The sequence below is a fragment of the Natator depressus genome, chromosome 1 (assembly GCF_965152275.1).
Source record: "Natator depressus isolate rNatDep1 chromosome 1, rNatDep2.hap1, whole genome shotgun sequence".
Taxonomy (NCBI): Eukaryota; Metazoa; Chordata; order Testudines; family Cheloniidae; genus Natator; species Natator depressus.
Window position 1 is genome coordinate 15,478,810 of NC_134234.1, and position 22,852 is coordinate 15,501,661.

Consider the following 22,852-nt stretch of genomic DNA (forward strand, 5'->3'; position numbering starts at 1 on the left):
ATGCCACATAAACTCTTACTAGTCTTTATTTTTGTGCTTGGTTTTTGAATTTACTTCCTATTAAATGCACCTACTCCTTGAAACCAACCTGATGATGAAAGAAATTGGTTGGCATGTTACAGAGCAGCCACTGTACTGCCTCTTATGTGAATTTTACCTATGTTTAGGTAGGAGGGTGTTATATATCACTGAAGAAATTGCATTGCAAGTTAACATGTACATTTTGCCTTTACTTCAGGGGGAGAAAACTATTCAAGCAGTGCCAGCAGGAGCAAAACCTGCCATCATCACTGCAACCAGACCCATCACAAAAATGATTGTCACGCAGCCGAAAGGAATAGGGTCTACTGTCCAGCCAGCCACCAAAATCATCCCAACCAAAATTGTTTATGGGCAGCAAGGGAAAACACAGGTACAGCAAGGACTCCTTCAGTCTTATGAAAAACACTGAGATTTCTATAAAAAGAGAAACAAGCCTTCCTGGTGTTGGCAGTCCTTTGCACTTCAAAGCCTTTGGTGTGGGGTGAAATTGATCTGGTTATAGTAATGTGTATCTTATGCACTTCATGAAGTAGGTCTCTCCCTGGAGCCTAACATAGATTGGCAGTTTGGTGCTCCATTAGCACACTAGATGGGTATTTAAGCACATTACTTTCCAGGGGAAGAAGCCTAACTCACCTTTGAGGCCAGAGCCTGTATTTGTAAAGCTCAAGCAGAATATTTTAAGATTGAATCATTCCGGAAGATTTATACAGTTTGTTGCACAGAATGTTTGCTCAAGGTCCCAAAAATCAGATAAGGCATGAAGCTATAATGAGGAGGAGAGAGGATTACAGGTATGGAAGGGAAGGTTATTCCATATGAGGAGAGACTGAAAGGACTGAGATACAGTTATATGGTAGAAATATATAGAGAAGGCCAGTCAAGCACTATTCAGTCTTCTGTTTTATGATAGAAGACATGCATGATGAAATTAAAAGGCAACACATTTTAAACATTAAAGGAAATACTTATTAAGCAATGTGTGACTAGCTTGTGGAATTCACTGCTTCAGAGTAGTAAGGCAAATCATATATGGCTAAAAATGGCACGTGCAGGAACACATTTTGTGTGGAATAAAGATCACCTCATTCTTCAGGGCTGCTCATATTCCTGAAGGGAAGCTACTGCTTTGAACTGTAGCCTAAAGAAAATATGTAGCCAGGTTTGAGGCCATGAAAGATGGGAGGAATCGCTCCATAATCTGTCAACCTGAGGGACTGGGAAGAAGCAGGGTGAATCCTGCCCTATGGAGTGACTTTGAAACATCTGGCATCAACAGGATATCAGAGAAGTTAGACTCTTAGTTTGTTCTGATATGGTGGTAATTATCTTCCTTTTGTCTGCCAGAACCTGTTCAAAACAATCTGATATGATGATTAGATGTAGGAACTTAAGTACTGTGAAGATAGGTGCCATAAAATTGTTTGTTACCTTTTTTATGATGATTATGTCTGAATTTACTGCTCATAAAATTGATGGCTTAATAGCAGTGGCTTGAGCCAAGTACAAAGTAGGCAAGGTTCTTGCAAACGTCAATTCTTCTAATGAACCTTAGTCCTGACTCCTGCTATTCAGGTCCTTATGCCATTGAGTACAGATTGACAACTGTAGTACACAGGCATGTAATATGGTCACTAGGCTTCTCAACTTGAAGTGTATACTCTAAAGTTTATGCCTAAAATTAGACTGTAGAGTTAAAAGACTAGTATGTTAGCCCTCTGCACCCTGTGTTATTGAATCTATCCTAATTCTGGGCACTCTGTACGTCTAAACAGAGTTCAAGTTTAATCTTGTATCAATAAATGAAAGAAAGTTGTATTCATATACAGGCTTTCCGAATTTATCTGAATTGGTCAGAACTAGAAAAACCTGTTGTATGTCTAAATAAATTAGTGCCCAATCCCATAAATCACTTGTGTTAAGCACATGCTTAAGTACTTTACTGGATTAGTTCCTTATAGCATAATAATCAGTAGCTTGTGACCTTAATAATAGACCTTAAATTAGATGATCTATATAGTTCTTAGTATTCACAGATGCTAAGTGGTTGTGTAGGAATTTGCCATGCTCCTGTATGGACAGGAACATACAAAAGAGGATTATATAGAGGTTGTATATGCTGTCTTGATTACATATCAGGAGACAGTGCACTCAAGAAACCCTGATAGGTGTTTGGTCCTTTCTTGAGTGCTCTTACTGTAAATAGAGAAATTGTTTTTTCTCTTAGGTTCTCATAAAACCAAAGCCTGTGACATTTCAAGCTACGGTTGTGAGTGAGCAGACAAGGCAGTTGGTAACTGAAACATTGCAGCAGGCATCCAGGGTGGCAGAGGCAGGAAACTCTTCTCTCCCAGAAGTGAAAGAAGAACCACAGAGCTACACTGATAGCAGCTCCTCTTCTACAGAGTCCTCCCAGAGCTCCCAGGGTAAATATAATCACTTTGTTTGCTAAGTAATAAGCTTTGATTCCCTCTCCCAAAGATGTAAGCTAGTTTTTTATAACCTGTTGTATCTCTTTATTATGTTTTAAATGCATGGTCATCTGGTCTGGTTAGGTGACTGGAGATCAGAACTTCTGAAAATTGCTTTCAAATACTGACTTTTTGTGAGTCCTGTAACCCCTTGTCTCAGTTCCACATCTGAAAAATGAGGATATTACTACTTGCAGGGGTGTTGGGGATTAACTTCTGAAAGCACGTTGAGATTTGTTGATGACATATTCTAGAGAATTATGTAGTATTAATCAGAAATGTTTTACTTTCCACCTCAAAATCATCAGTTCTCTAAATATCAAATTTACTTTTTTTAAAAAAAAATCAATGGTTCAGGTCTTCCTTTGATCCCCAGCTAACCTGGGCAGTGACATCCATTGTAGCATTAGGAGATTTGCGCACTCATTAAGAGACTGGATACACAAGTATTTTTAAGCATGTTCTTTAGATAAAAACAAAATGGTCAGTTTATATCTGCAAACACCTTTTATCTTTTTCATATGCATAGCCCTCCTCTTCCATTCATCCCTTCCATGTAACTTTTTAAAAGTTGTTGTTCTTTGAGTAGTGTCCCTGTGGATGTTCCACTTCAGGTGCCTTAGTTTGGAGATTTTTGGTGGTAGGTCCCGTTGGGCCCGCCCATGCGCCTCACCCGTGTTTGTGCTCCATACCAAGGCTAGAAGAAGCTGCACAGGTAAACTGCCCCTCAGTTCCTTCTCAACCGCAATCAACATGAGATGGCATTTACCTGTGCTTGTTCTCTCTAGTATTCAGCAATTAGCTAGTTAGTTAGCATATAGTCTGTGACCTTTTAGTGTTTTTAGTTGTTGGAACAGGTGTTCCCCTTTTCCTTTCACTGAAAAAAAGAAAAACAACACCCCCCCCCCCAAATTATTCATAGATACAGTTAGATATTAAGATTTTTCCCCTTTATAGGGGGTCAGTTTTTGTTTGTTTGCTCAGGAATGCTGCGCTCCCAGGAATTCAAAAGGTGCCTATCCTGCCATGAGGCTACTCTAATCAGTGTCTGGCATTCTCAGTGCCTCCACTTGTCTGGGTGGTGTTCATGTCCCCAGTAAGTGCAAGATCTGCACTTCCTTCAGGGGTAGAGCCCAAAAAAATTGGGAAATCAACTTTAAACTCCTGATAATGGAACCAGCTTTATGACCAGCTTCGGATCCAGGGGGTGGAGGAACCTGTGTACATAGACCTCCTGGTGTACCACTAGTGCAGCATCCACATCAAGATCTTGGTCAGTGGAGATTAGTCTCAATATCTGCCTCTAAGCAGAAGGAGGCAAGGAGTAAATCTCCAAGAAAATCTGTCACCAATACACAAGATGACTACAGAGATCTTAGGTCCGAAGGGGAGTTCCTTGCAGTGATGCCAGTACCACAAAGGTGAAGAGGAGTCAATCATCTAAGCCAAAGTCGGTACTGAGTTCCTAGAGTGGCAGAGATGCAGTTGAAAAAAGGCTAAGCACATCCCCGAATAACATTAGAAAGTAAGTGGTACCAAAGACTGCTCATATACCTTCTGTTTACAGATTGAGCCTATTCAATCCCATGCCAAGCACTTGGTACCAACTGCATCAGTACTGAAGCCATCCTCCACAGGTTCTCACTCGACCCAGTCTATGATACCTTCGGTCCTGCAAAAATTTAGGTAACCTGAAGACCTGATAACATCTTTGGAGCCAGAGTCTCCTCTGTTTATCAGCCTCAAGACTCTCTCGGTCACAGACCCCTCTATCTCCTAGAGTGCCATATGCACCCTTGCCTAATTCGCAGGCAGAACAACTATTCCCCTCCCACCCTTTTCCCTTGGAGCATGTGGAAGAGCACTCCTCAGACTCTCAAAATATTGATCCAGGGTTCCCCTGGGATTCTAGGTCACATCCCTCTCCCTCCTACACTGACATATTTCAGGAGGATAGATCTCAAATGATAAACCCATGGTGGGAACACAGATGAATGCCTCTACCTATGCCATTGGCCCCTCTCAGTGGCCTTGCTGGGGCATGTAGGCATTCTGTTGTCAACAATTTTCAATTAAGTCTCCATACTGCTGGAGGGAGCAGAGAAGGGCCCACTCTCCTCAACGTTCTCTATCACCACCTATGCGAAAGGAAGAGACCTTTGAGGAGCAAGAAACAAGGGTGGATAAAGAGGTGACAACTCTTACTAATATTGCCTCCTCATCACCTAATGAAACTGTGATGCTTCCACCACCTTCTATGGCCAATGACTTCAAGCAGTTTCAAGAACTCATGAACCAAATTACTGACCTGTTACACATTCCCTCAGAGGAGGTTCAGGAGTCCCACTATAAACTCCTAGATATTTTACACACCTCCACATCTATGAAGATTGGAAGCTCTTCTGGAGCCTGCTAAGACTGTTTGGCAAACCCCAACTACTGCACCACCTACCTGCAGAAGGATGGATAATAAGTATTTTGTCCCTGCCAGAGAGTCAGAGCTTCTATTTTCTCACTCATCTCAAAATTCCCTGGTAGTGAAGGCCATTAATGAGTGTGGCAGACAGCATAGCTCAAAGTCCACCCCGTACAGTAAGGACCACAAGAGGCTCAGTCTTTTTAGTCGCAAATCTCACTCTTCAGCTACACTTCAGTTCAGAATAGCGAACCATCAGGCACTCATGGCCAAATACGACTGTTTGAATTACAACAGATCTAATTCCTTTATTGAACACCTGTCAAAGGAACTGACCAATTTAAGGCGATTATACAAAGACATTGCTCCAGGCCTCTTTGGATGCTGCAGATACAGCAGCACAATCTATATCCACTGCAGTGGTCATGAGAAGAAAGTCTTGGCTGCAGCTGTCAGGCTTTCCAAGAGAAGTTCAGAGCACTGTCAAAGGCCTCCCTTTTGTTAGTCGCAAGCTCTTTGCAGACTCGATGGATACATCTCTTTGAACTTTAAAGGACATGAGAGCCACACTGCAATCTGTAAGGCTTTATACTCCTGTAAATGGGAGATCATTAGGTTTCAGATGGTACAGAGAGCACTCCTAGCCTTATATTGAGCTTACCATAGACCATCCTGCCATAGCCTCTATCTGAGCCACTATCCAAGAGGCCAAGATACTTTAAAAAGAAACCTCCTTCAGCTACATCTGCATCTTCTCAGCCGTCTGCAACCTCCAAGCAACAGTTTTGATGGATCTGCTGAGTCTCAACCATCCAATCAACAAGGTTTTACAGCTGCAACATTCTCCCTCCTTTTAGATGCCACCTCTCCCATTTTCAAGCTGCATGGGAGAATACAACATTGGACAAATGAGTTTTGGAAGGCATAACATCTGGTTACACTATCCATTTCAAATCTATCCTTCCTACCCATTCCTCCTCCCAGTCTCTTTTCAGGGACGTTTCTCATGATCAGTTACTGGTGCAAGAGGTTGCCTCACTTCTGTGTTTAGGAGCAATAGAACCAGTTCCTGTACAGCATGGGGGAAGGAGATTCTATTCAAAGTACTTCCTGATCCCCAAAAAGAATGGAGAGTGGAGACCAGTTTTAGACTTCAAGTTTATAAACAGATATGTAAAACAGTAGGGATTTAGGATGGTGACTCTTCCAGCAATAATTGGCTTGTTAGAATTAGGAGATTGGTTCATGACAATCAGCCTGCAAGACTCATATTTTCATGTTGCTATTTACCCTTAACAAAAAAAAGTTTCTTTGTTTTCTAATCAACAGTGAGCAGTACAAATACAGGGTGCTCCCTTTCAGCCTATCTTCTGCCCCAAGAGTATTATCAAAGATTCTGGAATTAGTTGCCGCCCACCTATGTCATTTGGGTGTAATAGTTTTCCAGTGTCTGGATGATTGGTTGATCGGGGCAGATTGTATCATGAAGTGTTAATGGCAGTGAAGATGATGTGTTCTCTGTTTCACAGCCTGGGCCTTCAAATCAATCTCAGAATCCATTTTGACTCTATCTAGACATCATAGGGGCTTCGCTGGATGCACTGACAGGCAGAACATACCTTCTCAGAAGATTTCTCACATTAATGAATCTCAAGGATTTGGTGCAGTTTTCAAGTAACAATAGGAGATTGTCTTTAACTACTGGGACGCATGTCAGCTTGCGTCTTTGTAGAGCAACATGCCAGGTTACATCTCAGAGGCCTATAGGGATGGCTTTGAATGGTTTACAAATCAAGAAAGCACAGCCTAGGGAGATTACAGTCTGTTTCCCAATGGGTTCTATAGTCACGCAACTGGTGGAAGGACTGACCAAAATCTGTGTAGGTGTGACATTCTTTCAGAATCGCCCTCCTGTAGGGATAACATAAGACACTTCAGTTTTGGGTTGGGGGCACATCTGAAACCTTACAAGGTTCAGGGCAAATGGTTACTACCAGAGTAGCTTCTTTATATCAATGGTTTGGAATTGGGACCAGTCAAAAATGTTTGCCTACACTATTTTATCTCTAAACAGATAAAAGTCAGTAAAGATAGTGACAGACAACATGGCATGAATTTATTATATCAATCCCCAGGGAGGAGCAGAGCACCTTCACCATCTCTCTGTGCTCTCAGAGCAATAAAACTCTGAAATTGGTGCATAGCCAAATCGATTGTCATCTCAGCTTCATACCTGCTAGGTATTAGAACACCAGATGACCTCAGCAGCAATTTCTTTCTAAATTATGAGTGGGAACGTAACTCTTGAGTCCTCCTCAAGGTGGTATTAACTTGACGGTTCCTGGAGGTCAATCTGTTTGCCACGGCAGCCAATGCAAAATCCATCAAGTATTGGTCCAGAGGTGGTCTTGATCCCCAATCCCTGGAAGATGCTTTTCTCATCTCATATGCATATCCACCAACACCATTACTATTGAAAGTTCTCAACAACATCAGGCCAAAGTCATATTCATTGCACCAATGTGGTCAAGACAAGTTTGGTATCCCTATCTAATCACTCATCTCTTGCCCTCCGGGGCATCTACGGATCACTCCTCACCTACTGACTCAGGATGCTGGTCTGGCACTCTCACCCCAACCTGCAGATTCTGGGTCTCCAAGCGTGCTTCCTCAATGGCTCTCAGGAATAGAGGGATCCTGGTCATCAAAGGTACACCTTTTTGGAAAAGAACCTGCAGGAATACTTACCTCCAGAAATTGATGAGATATTGTCTTTGGTGTAACAGTTGTCAGATTTCACTCTTTTCCCAGGGGTATTGGATTACCTGTTGGAATTGAAAATGTTGGGTCTTTCTCTGAACTCCATTAGGATACCCTTAATGGCAATAACAGCTTTTCACACACCCATAAAGGGATTTTTGCTCTTTGCTCACCCAGCCAGAGGTTTGTCGAATCTCTCCCCACAAATAAGAGATCCTGTGTCTAGCTGGGACCTAAGCCTAGTCCTTAATTGCTTTTTAAAAGCATCCTTTTGAGCCACTGGCTATGTGTTCTTTGTTAAACTTATCAGTGAAGACAGCCTTTCTGGTAGCTATCACTTCTGCCTGAAGGGTTGGAGAATTGGGAGTTTTAATGGCAGATCCTTTCTATTTATGGTATTCACCAGAGAGAAATTCTCACTATGGGCCTATCGAAGATTCTTAACTAAGGTCATGTTTTTGTCCCAAAGCCACATTGGACTAATGAAGAAGCCATATTCCATACCCTAGATGAGAGGAGGGCATTAGCTTTTTACCTAGATAGGATCAAACCTTCTAGAAGATTTCCTAGACTATTTGTATCCATCGCAGACAGAAACAAGGGTTTGGTAATTTCAAAACAGGATATCAAAGTGGATCTCTGAATGTATTAAGATCAGTTATGACCCAACTCATGTTCAGCCCCCTGTGAGACTGATAGTGCTCCTGTGGAATATACTGTCTGCATCTATAGCCTAATTTAAGGATGTACCAACTGTATACATCTGTAGAGCAGCAACTTAGTCCTCTTTTCATACTTCTGATCACTATGCCTTGGTGCCTGCTGCAAGATCAGATGCTGTAGGCAATGAAGTTCTCTCTCCTGTATTGGACTCTACTCTGAACCTCTTGCCTCCTTAGCGGATGCTCCCCAGGAGTCACCTGAGATCAGGAATCCACAGGGACACTACTCAAAAAAGGAGAGGTTACTCACGTTTTTGCAGTAACTGGAGTTCTTTGAGATGTGTCCCCCTGTGGGTGCTCCACTACCTGCCCTCCTCCACCTCTGCTTCAGAATCTCCTTTGGGGGACTTTGGTGGAAAAGGAATTGAGTGTGATTCGCCATATAGCCTCAGCACAGGGCACTAGGATGTGTGGGGCACATACACAGGCCAAACAGGCACTGCTCCAAAAATCTCCAATCAAAAGCGCAGGACGCATTGGCACCCGAAGTGAAGCACCCACAGGGGGACACATCTCCAAGAACTCCAGTTACTGCACAAGGTGAGTAACTTCTGCTTGCACATTGATAGTGTTTTTTGGGAACTCCTGGTTTTCAAGGAACTTAATGTGATCAAATTTAAAGAAATTAAGGCTTGTTTTGTTCAATATTTGAATATTGAATAACTTGAATATCTGAACAGCTGAAATTTTCCAAAAAAAGTCAGCTTGAGGCAGACACTAAGAAAAACTTCAGTTTGAATGGTTAAAGTTTGGCAAGGTTTTATAAGCAACTGAAAATAATATTTTATAATGGAAAGTATTAGGCAACCTTAACAATACGTGTTGCTACCACCACCACCTGTAATGAATACTGAATAAAAATGTTGTAGTTGGTTGATTTGATTTGTCCTCATTTTTCTGGGTAACAGATTCCCAGCCTGTCGTTCATGTGATTGCATCTAGAAGTCAGGATTGGTCAGAACATGAAATTGCTGTGGACACCAGCCCCACAATAATTTATCAAGATGTATCCAATGAATCGCAATCAGCTACTTCTACAATAAAAGCACTGCTGGAACTTCAGCAGACAACAGGTATGTGGATGTTTGGGATCACTTTGAATCATGTTAGTCAATTGCATTGTTAAAATAACTATATTTTACATTTTTGTAGATGAAAATTCTGTATTTTTGCTCCTGCAAATGTTCAGCTTGGAAGTACGGTATATCTTGATTATGTCCCACTTTCTTGGGACGGTTTGATTCTCTTATCTTTCTGTGTATTTAACTTTAGTTGGAATCTATTTTACTAAAAGGTGCATTTCCTCTTCTCTCCCCTCCCTCCCCCCCCCCGCCCATCTTTAAACAGTGAAGGAGAAGTTAGAATCAAAACCAAGACAACCTACCATTGACCTGAGCCAAATGGCAGTTCCTATTCAGATGACTCAGGAGAAGAGGCATTCTCCAGAAAGCCCTTCCATTGCTGTGGTAGAATCAGAATTAGTTGCTGAATATATCACAACTGGTAAGTGGCTACAAAACATACTATGAATGCTAGAATTAGGATGGCTGGTTTTCAGTGGAAAGCCTTTTTGTTGTTTTTATTGTTGCTTGTGGGGCAGGGGATCAGTATTTTCTGTCTTCCTTTCATTATAGTATTTCTGTAGAGGAAATTCATGCTAGTCTTCTTCCACTACTTTGAGGACACATCAAGGGGCATGGGATGCTTTCTACTCTTCCCTGGTAGATCAGAGAATGTGCATCTATCTATTTCTGGTGTAAAATGAAACAAAAGATCATTGTTTCAAGGCATATCATTTAAACATACTCTGATCTGGTGGTGAAAGGGCAAAGTGCCCTTGTTGATGTCTTTGGGGAAAACTCTTGGGAAGGAAAAGTAGAAAATGAAGCTCAGGATTCATTATATGGCGTATCTGTTGTGAAAGGGTAAAAGACTTCTTGCAGAATTAGTTCACCCAACTTTGTGGAATTCAACTCACTTAATGGTACTGAGCAGGTAGCCTTTTTTTGGCCAGGTGGGCATTTTCCATTATAATTGCCATCCTCATGATATAGTGGGTAAGTACATTTTGTGTTTGGGCTGCTAAAGTTTTCTGTATCCGTTTTGCAGTGCCAAACTGGAAGTTTTAGGCAGAGAGTAGGTCAGTTAAGGTTAGTGAAAGCTGAATCCTGAGAATAAGTGTGATGTGCCAGTTTGAAGCATCTTTCTAGTCCTCATGTTGCATCAATCCTTCAGTGTTTTTCTCTGGACATGTCTAATTTAAACTGTATCTCCCATAAACTGGAACACTCTCGTCTGCCCCTAGACATTTGCACCATTTAATAAATTCAATGTGAAAGGGTTAGCATGTTTAGCTTCTTAAATTCAGCACTTGAATGAATACTCTACATGCTTGCATTTTGCATTTCCCAGTTAAGTTTTAACTGTGGTGAAAATGTCTGTTTAAAAACACAATAAAGCTTGTTTATATTCAAATATATTTAAAATATGATTTCAGTGTTTTTAGTATTAAAGTCTAATCTGGTATTTCCATTTTTCATTTTCCCCTCCCTCCTTCCCCCTCCACTTTTGCCCCCTGGTATCCAGATTTAAGTTGGATGGGACTTTTTTTTTTTATACTGCTTACTGTATCTGGCTTCAATTGTGAGTGAGAGAGTCATAACTCCAATGGATCCCTGGTGGGAAAGCATTGACTTAATATTAAAATGTTGCTTGAATAACAAGAAGTATAATAAGTATTTAATAACAAGTAAGCGTACATTATAACATTATTAAACTGATCACCAGTTGTTTGAAGGTCAGTCATATTCCCTGACATCACCATACACTGTGTGTTGTACGTTGTATTCGAGTGTTCAGTTTCCTCCAAGATCTACGGGAAAAGTCAAGTTGAACTATGTATATATTTTAAGTCAGTGCTTATAAAAGATCCCCATTCAATATTTGTGTAGTTTGAAGTCCTCTTTATCCACAGATCCAGGTTAACAGATGACAGCAATTAACGCTTCCCTGAACTTAAAATAATCAGTAACTTAAAACTGGGGTTTTTTTTACAGAGCTCAAAGTGATTTACAGAATTACAGGGAATGTGCATGGTAGGGGTCATTTGCTTTTCCTACCAATTAAATGCAACCAACCATGGGTTGGACAGCAGCAGCCTTCGTAACAGCATACAACTACAGTTACTTCACCAGTTCCTTCCCATTTGAATTTAAGGAATGGGGGTCATTGAATGTGTATATGAAACAAATAAGTATGCCACTAATCCCACAATAGGTGGATTTTCTGCTAAAATGATAAGCAGTGAAATAATGTACTATACTGACACTTATATGTTGTGAATTTTTATACATGCACCTAGAGCAAAGGTTTTAGGTACATTTTAAATAAATCTAAATAGCTGTTGGGCTTCAGTATTAACACCCATTGAATTGAATGGGGCAGTTCACACCTCTTAGTATTATCATTTTTTGTCTGTCTGCAGACTCAGGAAGACAACTCTGTATTGGTTCACATTCGGAAGAATTTCTACACAACCATATAGGTTAGAAACTTTATTTTTAAATGAAGTTTTAAATTCTGTAGAAACTGTTGGGGATATCCAGTAATAGCTGGTACAGCATGAAAGGCAGTGCTGAGTTTATCCAACCCCATCTCGGAGTGGCAAGTTAACTTTCCATATTCATCCAAACTTTTGCCTCCCTTCTAACTACAAGAAAATATTGACTTCTAGTCACTGTCAGTTAATCTGGATATAATCATATTCCTCTGAGCCATCCAGTACCATACCATATTTTCCAGTACCTGATGCATTTAGGAATAAGTTAATTAAAGCAGGTTTAAGAGTAACAGCCGTGTTAGTCTGTATTCGCAAAAAGAAAAGGAGTACTTGTGGCACCTTAGAGACTAACCAATTTATTTGAGTATGAAGTGAGCTGTAGCTCACGAAAGCTTATACTCGAATAAATTGGTTAGTCTCTAAGGTGCCACAAGTACTCCTTTTCTTTTTAATTAAAGCAAATATCTACATAATGATATAGTTGGTATAAGCTAATTTGGGTTCTCCATTGATGCTGTTGTCTTATGCTGTTGACTGCTTTGTTAGATAATAGAATAAACTGACTTTAGGACTATTTCGCTTTGCCCACCCATCTGGTTAATTATGGAGCCAAAACTGTAGCCCCAAAGTTGATGTGGTTCTAGTCTGATAAGTGACTCTAAAAACAGGTATGATGGGTCTGTTTTTTGTCTCATTGACTTCTGAGAAAATTTGCTCAAATTCTTCACAAGTAAACACTTTCTGATTGCCAGCCCTGTACATTTAATGTAAGGTTTGAGAGTCCTAAAGTTCTCTCATTCTCACACGTGATCAGTAATTTTCTGTAATCACATTTTGGCATTTTCAGTTATGTCTGTGGAACTGCATTGCCTTCAGTGGAGTTACAAAAATGTAACAGCATAATTTGCACTCCAGAATGGTCCATACTGATGATGTATGAAAGAACCCGGAGCACAAATTTAGTTTGCAGGACTAGCATTTGGGAGGCGGGGGACATTTTAAAACTGAGCTCAGACTTGCTCAGAAATCACTGAAACAAACACCAGACCCCATGATGCTATTTTTAAGATCCTTCTCATAGTAGATCTACACTTTAAGATTGAAGCTAGCATACAGTAAAGGACTTATTTCATACTCAGATTTTTATTTCATCCATATTTGCTTTCACTTGAAGGTAAAACAACAAAGCAAGTAGCTTTAGCTATTACAGTTAGTTCTGGGGAAGTGCCATTGACCTCTTTACTTTCAGTCAGTCATCGGTCTCAGCCCCACCAGCAGTCATCCCAGCCCCAGAGGACTCTGCTGCAGCATGTGGCTCAGTCGCAGACAGCAACACAGACTTCTGTTGTGGTGAAATCTATCCCTGCATCTTCCACAGGCGCAATTACCCATATCATGCAGCAGGTTGTACCTTTTCTTTTCCAAACAGTCTGTGACATAAGTAGGCTATGTGAATTATCTAGGGCCAGGTTTTGATTTGAATGCACGTCATGTTGGTTTGTCAGTGGAAACCCAAGCATAAGGACAGAATTTGGCCCATTGTGAGTTGCTGTTACTTGAGTGTGGGACTAAAAAAAAGACTATCTAACAATATCTTCCATGGTTGATTGCAATGCTGATGTAGCCATGTTGGTCCCAGGATCTGGGACAAGGTAGGTGGGCTAATATCTTTTATCTTGAAAGCTTGTACCAATAACCAACAGAAGTTGGTCCAGTAAGGTATTACCTCATGTATCTTGTATAGTAAGCGGAGGAGTTGTTTTGTATATGCTACATGTTTGCTGTTGGCCATTTTGAAAGGATGTTGCTGCCTACATGAGCCCTCCCTGTTTGTGTGGAGTCCACTTGACAGCAGTGTAGGACTTGCCTGTCTCTGTACACAGTAATGGAAGGGGGAAGGGCCCTAAAGGTTCTATGTTAGGCCTTGTCTACAGTACAGAGTTTTGTCAGCAAAAGGCAGCTTTTGCCGACAAAGCAGTGGAGGTGCACACACTACAACGCTACTTTTGTCGGCAAAATAAAACCACCTCGACGGGAGGCATATAGAGCTTTTTGTGATGAAGTTAAAGCGACAAAGCGTCATTGTAGACGCTGCCATTCGTTGTCACCATAACTGGCCTCTCCCAGTATCCAACAATGCCCACCATGATGCCTCTGCTCGCTGTTTTGAACTTGGCTGCCCTGCATTCCAGCTACACAGGCATGCGGCTCTCCCCTTTCAAAGCTCCGGGAAGTTCTGAAAGCTGAGCATGCTGGCAGCAAAGAGCAAATCATTAAGTGGAATTCTGCTCTTCCCCAGCACTAGGAACACAGCAGCAGGCAGGGGAGGTGGTGTGTGTGTGTGTGTGTGAGTGACTACAGTGCTGTGCAGAGCCAGGAAGGGGGGCAGGGGCTGATGGGGGTGTCCCCCTCCCCGTGTCTCAGGACTGAATGTTTCTGGCCACTGTCTGAACTTCGAGACAGCATGCTGACACACTCACTCTCCCACAACCCACTCTGTCTCTCTCCCACACCACACATACCCTGTCATGCACAGTCGCTCCTCCCACACACACTTCAGTTGAAAAGCTGCTGGCAATCTAGTAGGATTCCCATGGAATGATGGGATTGAGAAACCTGCATCATGTGGTGCTGTACCTGCCCCATGAGGCATTGCAAACCCTTCCCAAAGCATTCTGCAGCCAGCTGCAAAGTGGGATAGCTACCCACAGTGCTCTTCTCTCTGTTTCGATGTGAGAGCTGCTAGTGTGGATGCACTCTGTGAACACAAGGAGCATGGACATGCAACAGTGGTTTAATTAAAGTGGCATAACTTTTGTTGACAAAACTCTGTAGCTTAGACAAGACCTTAATCTTGAAGCAGGGGAAGGAAAAGGAGCAGAATTGGAGACCATAAAGAAGCAGGATGCCTTTGATTTGGAGCTTGGCTTTGTAAGGTGCCAAACTGCAGAGGCCTCTGGCAAATTCTCAGCTTGCGAAGTCACAACTGTGAGACTGCTTTAAAATGTGTGGTGAACAGCCCAAGTGAAAGGGACAACCCAGTAAAAAGCAGAGGAAGAAGCCTGTGGGGTGTTCTTGTTTAAATAGTTTAATTTTCTTATCTAATTCAAGAATTAGCATTTCTGTTATCTGTCAGCAGTAACAAAAATAAAGCTACTCTAGTTTTGTGAGGTCCCCTGGGTAAATGTACACCACTCACTTTTTATATAGTTCATATTTAGATAAGATCTGTCGCAAAGCCTCTGCAGAGAGCATCTATAGAGGTAGAATTTTGCTGAATGAGGCTATTTAGTTATTATGTAGGATTGTGTACACAACATGTAATAAGACAGTGTTTGTGTCCCCCCCCAAGGAACTTAGTCCAACTCTAATGTGATATACGGGACTGTAGTTTTGGTGTGTGTGAAGGTACAGACATGGCAGTGGTGAGGAAATCAGCGCAGGAAGAACTGGGTCTGAAAAGGAGAGAGATTATGCTTTGGTGCATGGGAAATGGGGCAGATTCCGTGTGTAAAAAGTAGTGTAGAAGAAGTCACCAAGAAGCATGAGAGGAGACAGTGTTAGGAAACAGAATCAAAATCTCTTAAGATAATAGGTTCTTGTTAAAGCTAGGAACCATCTATTCACCAGCCTAAGATCTCTGTTGAATCAGCCAATCCCTTCCATTTCCCATTCAGACATCATGGAATTTGACGTGATCTGAATTAATCTTTCAAACGTAAGAACAACCTAAGCTTCACTGAGGGCAAGACATCTACAGTTAAAAGGCAGGTAGTGGGTGGAACACCAGGGCTTAGCTTGTTATGGTATGGAAATAGCCATTGAAGTGCTATGGCTTTGGGAACTCAGCATCTTAGGGTATTTCTGCTTTTATACATGAGTTGGATGCCTGAAGTCCTGTGACCTATTCTGCTTTTAAAACAGTCCAGTTTAAATATTCTGTAATGTCACTAGATTTGTGTATTCTGCAGTAAATTAGATGATGTCTCATAACTTTTTCATTTGTAACTTTTTTATTAAGGCTTTAAGCAGCCACACTGCATTTACCAAACACAGTGAACAACTTGGAACTGAGGAAGGAGAAGTGGAAGAGATGGATACCCTAGATCCTCAGACTGGTCTGTTTTACAGATCTGCCCTGACGCAGTCACAGGCACAAAAACAGCAGAAACTGAGTCAACCACAGCTGGAACAGACTCAACTGCAAGTGAAAACTCTGCAGTGCTTCCAGACTAAACAAAAGCAGACCATCCACCTGCAGGCTGATCAGATCCAGCACAAACTCCCACAAATGCCCCAGCTTTCTATCCGGCATCAAAAGCTAACCCCACTTCAGCAAGAGCAAGCACAGACCAAACCAGATGCACAGCACACCCCACACCACATGATGGCCAAAGAAAGGCAACTCCCTACCTTAGTGGCACAGCCACAGCAAACTGTAGTACAGGTGCTTGCAGTAAAAACCACGCAGCAGCTGCCCAAACTGCAACAGGCACCAACGGCACAAAAAATCTACGTGCAACCCCAACCCCCCCCGAGTCAATTGCAGCTACCTGCCTCTTCAGAGAAACAGCCCGCCAGCCAGGTAACAGAATATTGATAGCATGCAAAATAAAACGTCGCTGTTCAAGGAAAAATCCAAACACCAACCCAGTTGCTGTAGCCGTGTTTTCTCCTGGCAAGAGAGAACTCCTCATTACGCTGGTATTAATTTCCCCATCAGAAGGTTGACACTAGGAAAGAGAAGCACATGTTGTTATATAGGGAAAAAAATTCATAGAGCTCACAAGTCAATTTTGTTGGACAGTTTTTTGCGAATTTCTGCAACCAACAGTGCATGGAATTTGCCCCTAATTTCTTTTATTTTTTTGGGTATAACATATTATTGATTTCCGTTCCCGTAACATTTAAAAAAAATGCGGTGGAAATAAAGACGAATACGGTGCAGTCTCCCAAGGATCTCCATTGTACGTCTTCCTTGGTAGTTTACATCACCATCACCCTTCAGTTAAATAATTTTACCTAGAGGAGGAATTTTACTTTCCTTGGGAGGGGAAGATGTAAAGACTGAGGAAAATGAAATACTGTATATGTATTTTAATTAACTCCAAAAACCTACTACTCCCCAGCCCCTTGAAGCATATATAAAATAATAAGAAGGGATTAATATACATCACATGGGGATATAAATCCCAAAAGAAAATGAGGCTGCTGTGATATTCTGCTAGAAACTTTGTCTAGCAGTCCAAACACTACCTTCCCCAGGCTTCAATTAAATGTTATTGTATCACTGCTGATTCCTTTCTTAAAACACTGAGCTTCAACTGTCTTCCTAATAGCAAGTATGTTGTTTGTGCCGTATTGTCCAGATAAATATTGATTAGGTTTAAATAAAAAAATAGCTGTAACATGCACAACAAAAATTTGATTTTCAGGTGCAGCAGCCAATTATAACTCAAGGATCCACTGTTACAAAGATAACTTTTGAGGGGCGACAGCCTCCTACTGTTTCAAAGGTAGCAGGCGGCAATTCTGTGCCCAAACTGGCATCGCCAGTTACAAGCCTATTTCCCATGCAGGCATCTGTGAAGACAGCAGTAGCAGACATTTTGAAAATGTCTATGATGGAAGCTCAGATTGACACAAACATAGAACATATGGTAGTGGATCCCCCAAACAAGGCCATGTCCACTAGTAAACTCGCTAGTGAAGCAGAATCATCACCTTGTATCCAGGTGCCAAGGGTGACTGCAGTAGGCATGACGGCAACTTCCATCTCTCAGCAACTGAAATGTAAAGAGTCCTGTTCAAGTCCTCCTGCTGCTGATCCTGCTTTAACAGAGAAGAAAATGGACGCACAAGGAGTGCCTTCAACAAACCAGTTTATACACATTCAGAATATATCCCAAAAGAAAGCTGAACAGATTTCATCTGAAATTATTATCCAGGTAAGAGAAGAGCAGAGAAAATAAAGGTAAAAAAAAAACAAAGCAGCTATTTCTAGGTTTATGTGTCTAAAGCCTGAATAGCATCTGAATAATGTTCAAGTATTTTTTTCCTTATTTTGGTTCTCCTCCACTCCAAAACAGTACATGATTTAAGAATATAAAAATGTTTGGCACTTGTTTATTAAATTGGCAATGAGTTGTTAAATACAATTTCTCAAACATGCTGGTCATTGCATTCCTATTGTCTGTCTCCTGAGCATTGTAAGTGTTCTGCTTTGCTTTCCCATTAAGGAAACAAACCAAACTTGCTAGATATTCCAAATCACCTTGTAACTGAAATGCTTGAACATGCAACTTTTGCTGTTACCATGGAGATATGGTTTGTGCCCTGTTTTTTTTACAGCGTCTAATAGTCTTACCTGTTTTTTAGTGTAAAACTTTCTTCAGCATAAAGGCGATATAGTAGAATCTCATTAATTCAAACTGACTGGGAGACCTTTTGCAAATTAGTAAATAAGGGCCACATTCATCAAAGCACTTAAGTACATTATTAACTTTATGCATATGAGTAAGTCTCATTGATATGAAGTCAACAGGACTACGTACATTCTTAAATTAAGCAGATGCTTATGTGCTTTGATGAATCAGGACCTAAGTGAACAAATGTGAAAATGTTCATTTATTCAAATTTAGTTTTATTTTAATACTTTTTAACGTACTATTGTATTCCGTAGTCTAGATTGTCAAAGTATTGAAATTTTAAAAATCTAAAATCTCACTTACAGCACCCTAATTATACATAAGTACATAAAAGGTTGTTACAAGGAGAGGGAGAAAAATTGTTCTCCTTAACATCTGAGGGTAGGACAAGAAGCAATCTACTTAGTGGCAAGGGTAATTTAGGTTGGACATTAGGAAAAAATTCCTAACTGTCAAGGTAGTTAAGCACTGGAATAAATTGCCTAGGGAGGTTGTGGAATCTCCATCACTGGAGATTTTTAAGGGCAGGTTAGAAACACACCTGTCAGAGATGGTCTAGATAATACTTAGTCCTGCCTTGAGTGCAGGGGACTGGACTAGACTAGATGACCCTCTCGAGGTCTCTTCCAGTCCTACACTTCTATGATGCTATGATACTGACTCATTGCAGAGAAGTGGACAGAATGCCATTGTGTTTTTATGCAGTGTTTGAATTAGAGATTTTATTGTATATTGCATACACTTGTTATGGTGAAAAATTGTAATGAAAACAAATACGCCAGCTTTGATTTATTTATAAAGTTTACAAATGTTTTGAATTATTTTGTAATATTTTCCTTGAAACTAAGTAGTTTTTCTAGGAAATACTCAGGTTTTTGTATCTCTTGAGGAGTGAGGGCTAAGAGATTGATTATTTTACTCTACTACATCTGAATATCATAGATATTTACATGATGCTAATCACCATAGTATTTAGGTGTGGTTGTGATGTCTGGGTAATTTCAAAATCAAAATACCTATCTGATGATCAATTTAATAATTAAAATGTAGATATATTTTCCATATGATCTAGAAATTAAAAACAAAAAACAATTTAGTCATTTATTATATTCGTTTGTTACCATAGTACTTTTATCAGTCTAAATCTATTATTCTTTCTTTGTATTAATCCAACCAGTTTCAGGAACCAATTGTGCAATATGTTGTACATACAACAGTCAGAGAAGTCTCGACCCCAAAATACTTAGTCTAAATAGACAGAACATACAGAGAGTGAGTGTGTGTTACCCCTATTTTACAGATGGCCCCGATAGCAAAGGGATTAAGTAATTTGTCAAAGGTTACACAGGAAGTCTGGCAGAGCTGGCAACTGATCCCAGATCTTTTGAGTCCCAGCCAGCTGCCTTAACCACATGACTATCCTTTCTTTAACTGTAATAATTTCAACTTATCCTTCAGTGAAAAAATCCTGCAAAATGATCCCTTTAACACTACATTTAATTTAGCAATATTGTAACAATAGGGTGAAAACAAACTTATTGACTTTGGGAAAGTGTTTCTGGGATTCTTACAACTGTTTAGTAGGCATGAGTATCTTTTTTCATTTAAACATACAAATCCTTAACTCACTTAATCCAAAACTGCATATTAAAACTTCATTTTTTCTTTCCTTTAGACTATCCCTCAATACTCCATCCCTTGTCACTCCAGCTCCAATGTGGTAGTGGAACCCAGTGGGCTCCTGGAGCTCAATAACTTTACTAGTCAACGTCTTGATGATGAGGAGACAGCAATGGAACAAGATGTGGACAGCAGTACTGAGGAAGGCACTGAGCCCAGCCCTTCTCAAAGTTCTGCTGAACAATCCTAATGAATTGGGACACTGGAGTGCACTTTAAATTCATCTTGGCAATTGAGTGTCCAAGATGTCCTTGTATTGTGATGTATTAGAGCACTTTGCCTATTAGAGTTGTTCATTGGACCCTTGAAGCATCAGTGTGTTTTAACAAGACAGTATTGCAGAAACCCCATCTTAAAATTGTTTCCAAAAAGATGTAGTTACCAAGATATGGTAAACCTGTGACAGTGGAATGTATGTCTTTAAAAAAAAGAAAAAAAAAAGGCAAATCTACAGTGAATTGAAAAGATTGAGTAGAAGTTCTTGCTATGAAGCTCTTGACCAGATACTGAAACTTTTCAGTAAAAAGGGACCTTTTACTTTGCCGTGTCTTTCTTTTTGTAGCTATTGAGCGAAACACCATCACAAAGAATGTTTAGTGGATATTTGTATTTTTAAATAGCATGTGAGATAAAAGGTTTCTCTGACCGTACTGGAAAAGCCCCAAGAATTTCTGAATTGGTTAGTGTTCTTGCACTTGAGCTCAATTAATGTTCATATGTTTAATAAGCATAAAATATAGTTTATTTTTTTAATTACTTGTTGGTGAATGTTTGGACATAAGCAAAATCACTAACAGGTAACATGGTGTAGTGGATTTTGTTTTCATATATTGCAAGAAATATGCTAGTTTAATGTACAAAACATTTCTTTTTGTGTCACAAGCACATGAAATGCCCATTTAGTCTAATTAATTAACCTCTGATAATTTATTTAAATGCAATGATTTAAAACCAGGCCAAGTTGCTTAACTAGTTCCTGTTAAACAGGCAGATGTTTTCATTCTAATGCTGTGGGGTAGCAGAAATGTATTATGGTTTAAAACAAATGTTTAGAGTTTGGGAATATTTGGTTCATTATCTCATAACTTCAGCCTGTTGTATTCAGATGCAAGCTGAGGCTTTTAAAGATCTATATTTTACTCTTACATGCTGTTTTTTAAATGACCATTTGGGGGGTTTAAAAGCTTAAATTGATTAGTTGTATGTTTCAGAGGTAATCCTCAGCCTTATGACTTGACTTGTTCAAGCAATATGTTGGGTTTTTATGATAGTTACAAGCCACGGAGAGAGATTTGGGTGCAGGTGGAATGACAGGAGAGGCTGTTTTAATACGTTCTGGTAATGAAGACAATACTTTTCTTTTTTTAAAAAAATGTATATAGAAAAGTTTTTTTAACCATTTTGTATAGATTTCATTATAAATAAGCATTTTAAGACTTTGACATCTCATTCAATTGTACATACATCTATCAGCGTAACTGCCCATTTTTGGTGCTGAAGTACTACTGTAAGTATAATTCATCCAAAGTATAATACAGGTTTTGCGTCAGTCTTTTTTAAGATGTGATTTTACTGTTGATATTGTAGTTTTTTAAATTCCAATAGAAGAAATGCTCATCAGACTAAAATACGAAGCCTAAAAAGATTAACATATTTGTCCTGAACATCTATGTACATAACAACACTGCAGTCTCCTGTAGATGGTGCTGTTGGTTCTGTTTTTAGCCACTGTTAGCAGTTGCTTCATTTATAAAGTCCTTGTGACTTTCATTTTTGTTCTGTTTTGTCTGTTAATTATAAGCCTAAATGGCAAACTTTTATCTTTTATGATGGCAAAGAGAAGTGTTCAGTCTGAATATTATGGAAAAGCTGTACATAGTGGGGTAAGAATTGGATTGTCTTCTCTGCATCGCCTACATGTTACAACATTGAATACTGTGACAAGCACTTGTTCCTCCACTGTATTTTACATAACATTAGAAGCACTCAGGTTGGAGAGAAGAGAGAATATATGAAATGGAAAATACCTCACGCCTTTTTTTCTAGTTAAAAATTAATACAGAAATATTGTCAGTCATTCTAGATGATATTTCGGTTTTAATAGCTGTGTGTGTTTCTAGAACAGGGGTACTTAAAGTATGGCCACAGCCACCAAAGGCTGTGACAACAGAGCTTGACAAGAAAGATGACAACAAAGCTTATCAACTGCAGATTTTATTGCTAGTAGATTCAAGCAAGCTGTCTTTTCAAGTCATCTGGCATTGAAGGGGTTAGTATGAGCCTGTTCTATATATTTACTGTTCATAAAATGGATGTAAAATTCTGTGCAGATGAGATGAATCGCTGTGGCTTGTGCCAAGCTGTTGTCACTTGTGGTCTTACAGTATATTGGATGTCCCTGTCATAGGCCGAGCTAAAGGGAGGAGAGAAGAAAGCCCCTGTCAGTATTTCTATTGCCCCACTATAAAAAGTTTACAACTTTGCCATACAGTATGGCTCCACGCTTAAATTCATTGTCTCTATGTAACTTTAGATGGCTGCTCTCCTTTCTACAAACAGATTTTAAAAAATCAAATGAAGTGTTAAATTTATCAACACTCATAGCATATTACACAATTGAAGTTCTGGCCCAATTGTGGTTTCTTGACAGAAAAGTTTATATTGTGGTGGTCTTGTTTTAAGATAGCTGCAAAGAAGTTTTTAGAGAGGCCCATGAAACAGGGTTATATCTATAGTGAAATTATATTTTGCACTTACAGTGTCATTTCCTTTCA

The 22,852-nt window shown here is 40.0% G+C and overlaps 1 protein-coding gene across 5 annotated transcripts in view; it reads left to right on the top strand.

Moving 5' to 3' along the window:
- EMSY (EMSY transcriptional repressor, BRCA2 interacting) overlaps positions 1 to 22,086 on the top strand; it is a 53,013-nt gene extending 30,927 nt beyond the window's left edge. For 2 of the 5 annotated variants that reach the window (XM_074955245.1, XM_074955259.1), the window contains 9 exons: positions 239 to 412; positions 2,270 to 2,468; positions 9,320 to 9,484; positions 9,759 to 9,914; positions 11,896 to 11,955; positions 13,220 to 13,374; positions 15,992 to 16,555; positions 17,406 to 17,918; positions 20,074 to 22,086. In XM_074955245.1, the coding sequence (XP_074811346.1) occupies positions 239 to 412; positions 2,270 to 2,468; positions 9,320 to 9,484; positions 9,759 to 9,914; positions 11,896 to 11,955; positions 13,220 to 13,374; positions 15,992 to 16,555; positions 17,406 to 17,918; positions 20,074 to 20,268 (2,181 nt within the window). In that variant the 3' untranslated portion in view covers positions 20,269 to 22,086. Of the gene's footprint in view, positions 1 to 238; positions 413 to 2,269; positions 2,469 to 9,319; positions 9,485 to 9,758; positions 9,915 to 11,895; positions 11,956 to 13,219; positions 13,375 to 15,991; positions 17,919 to 20,073 lie in introns of those variants that run through there. The other 3 variants (XM_074955252.1, XM_074955267.1, XM_074955276.1) reach the window with 2 other exon arrangements.
- Positions 22,087 to 22,852: the final 766 nt, after the last annotated feature.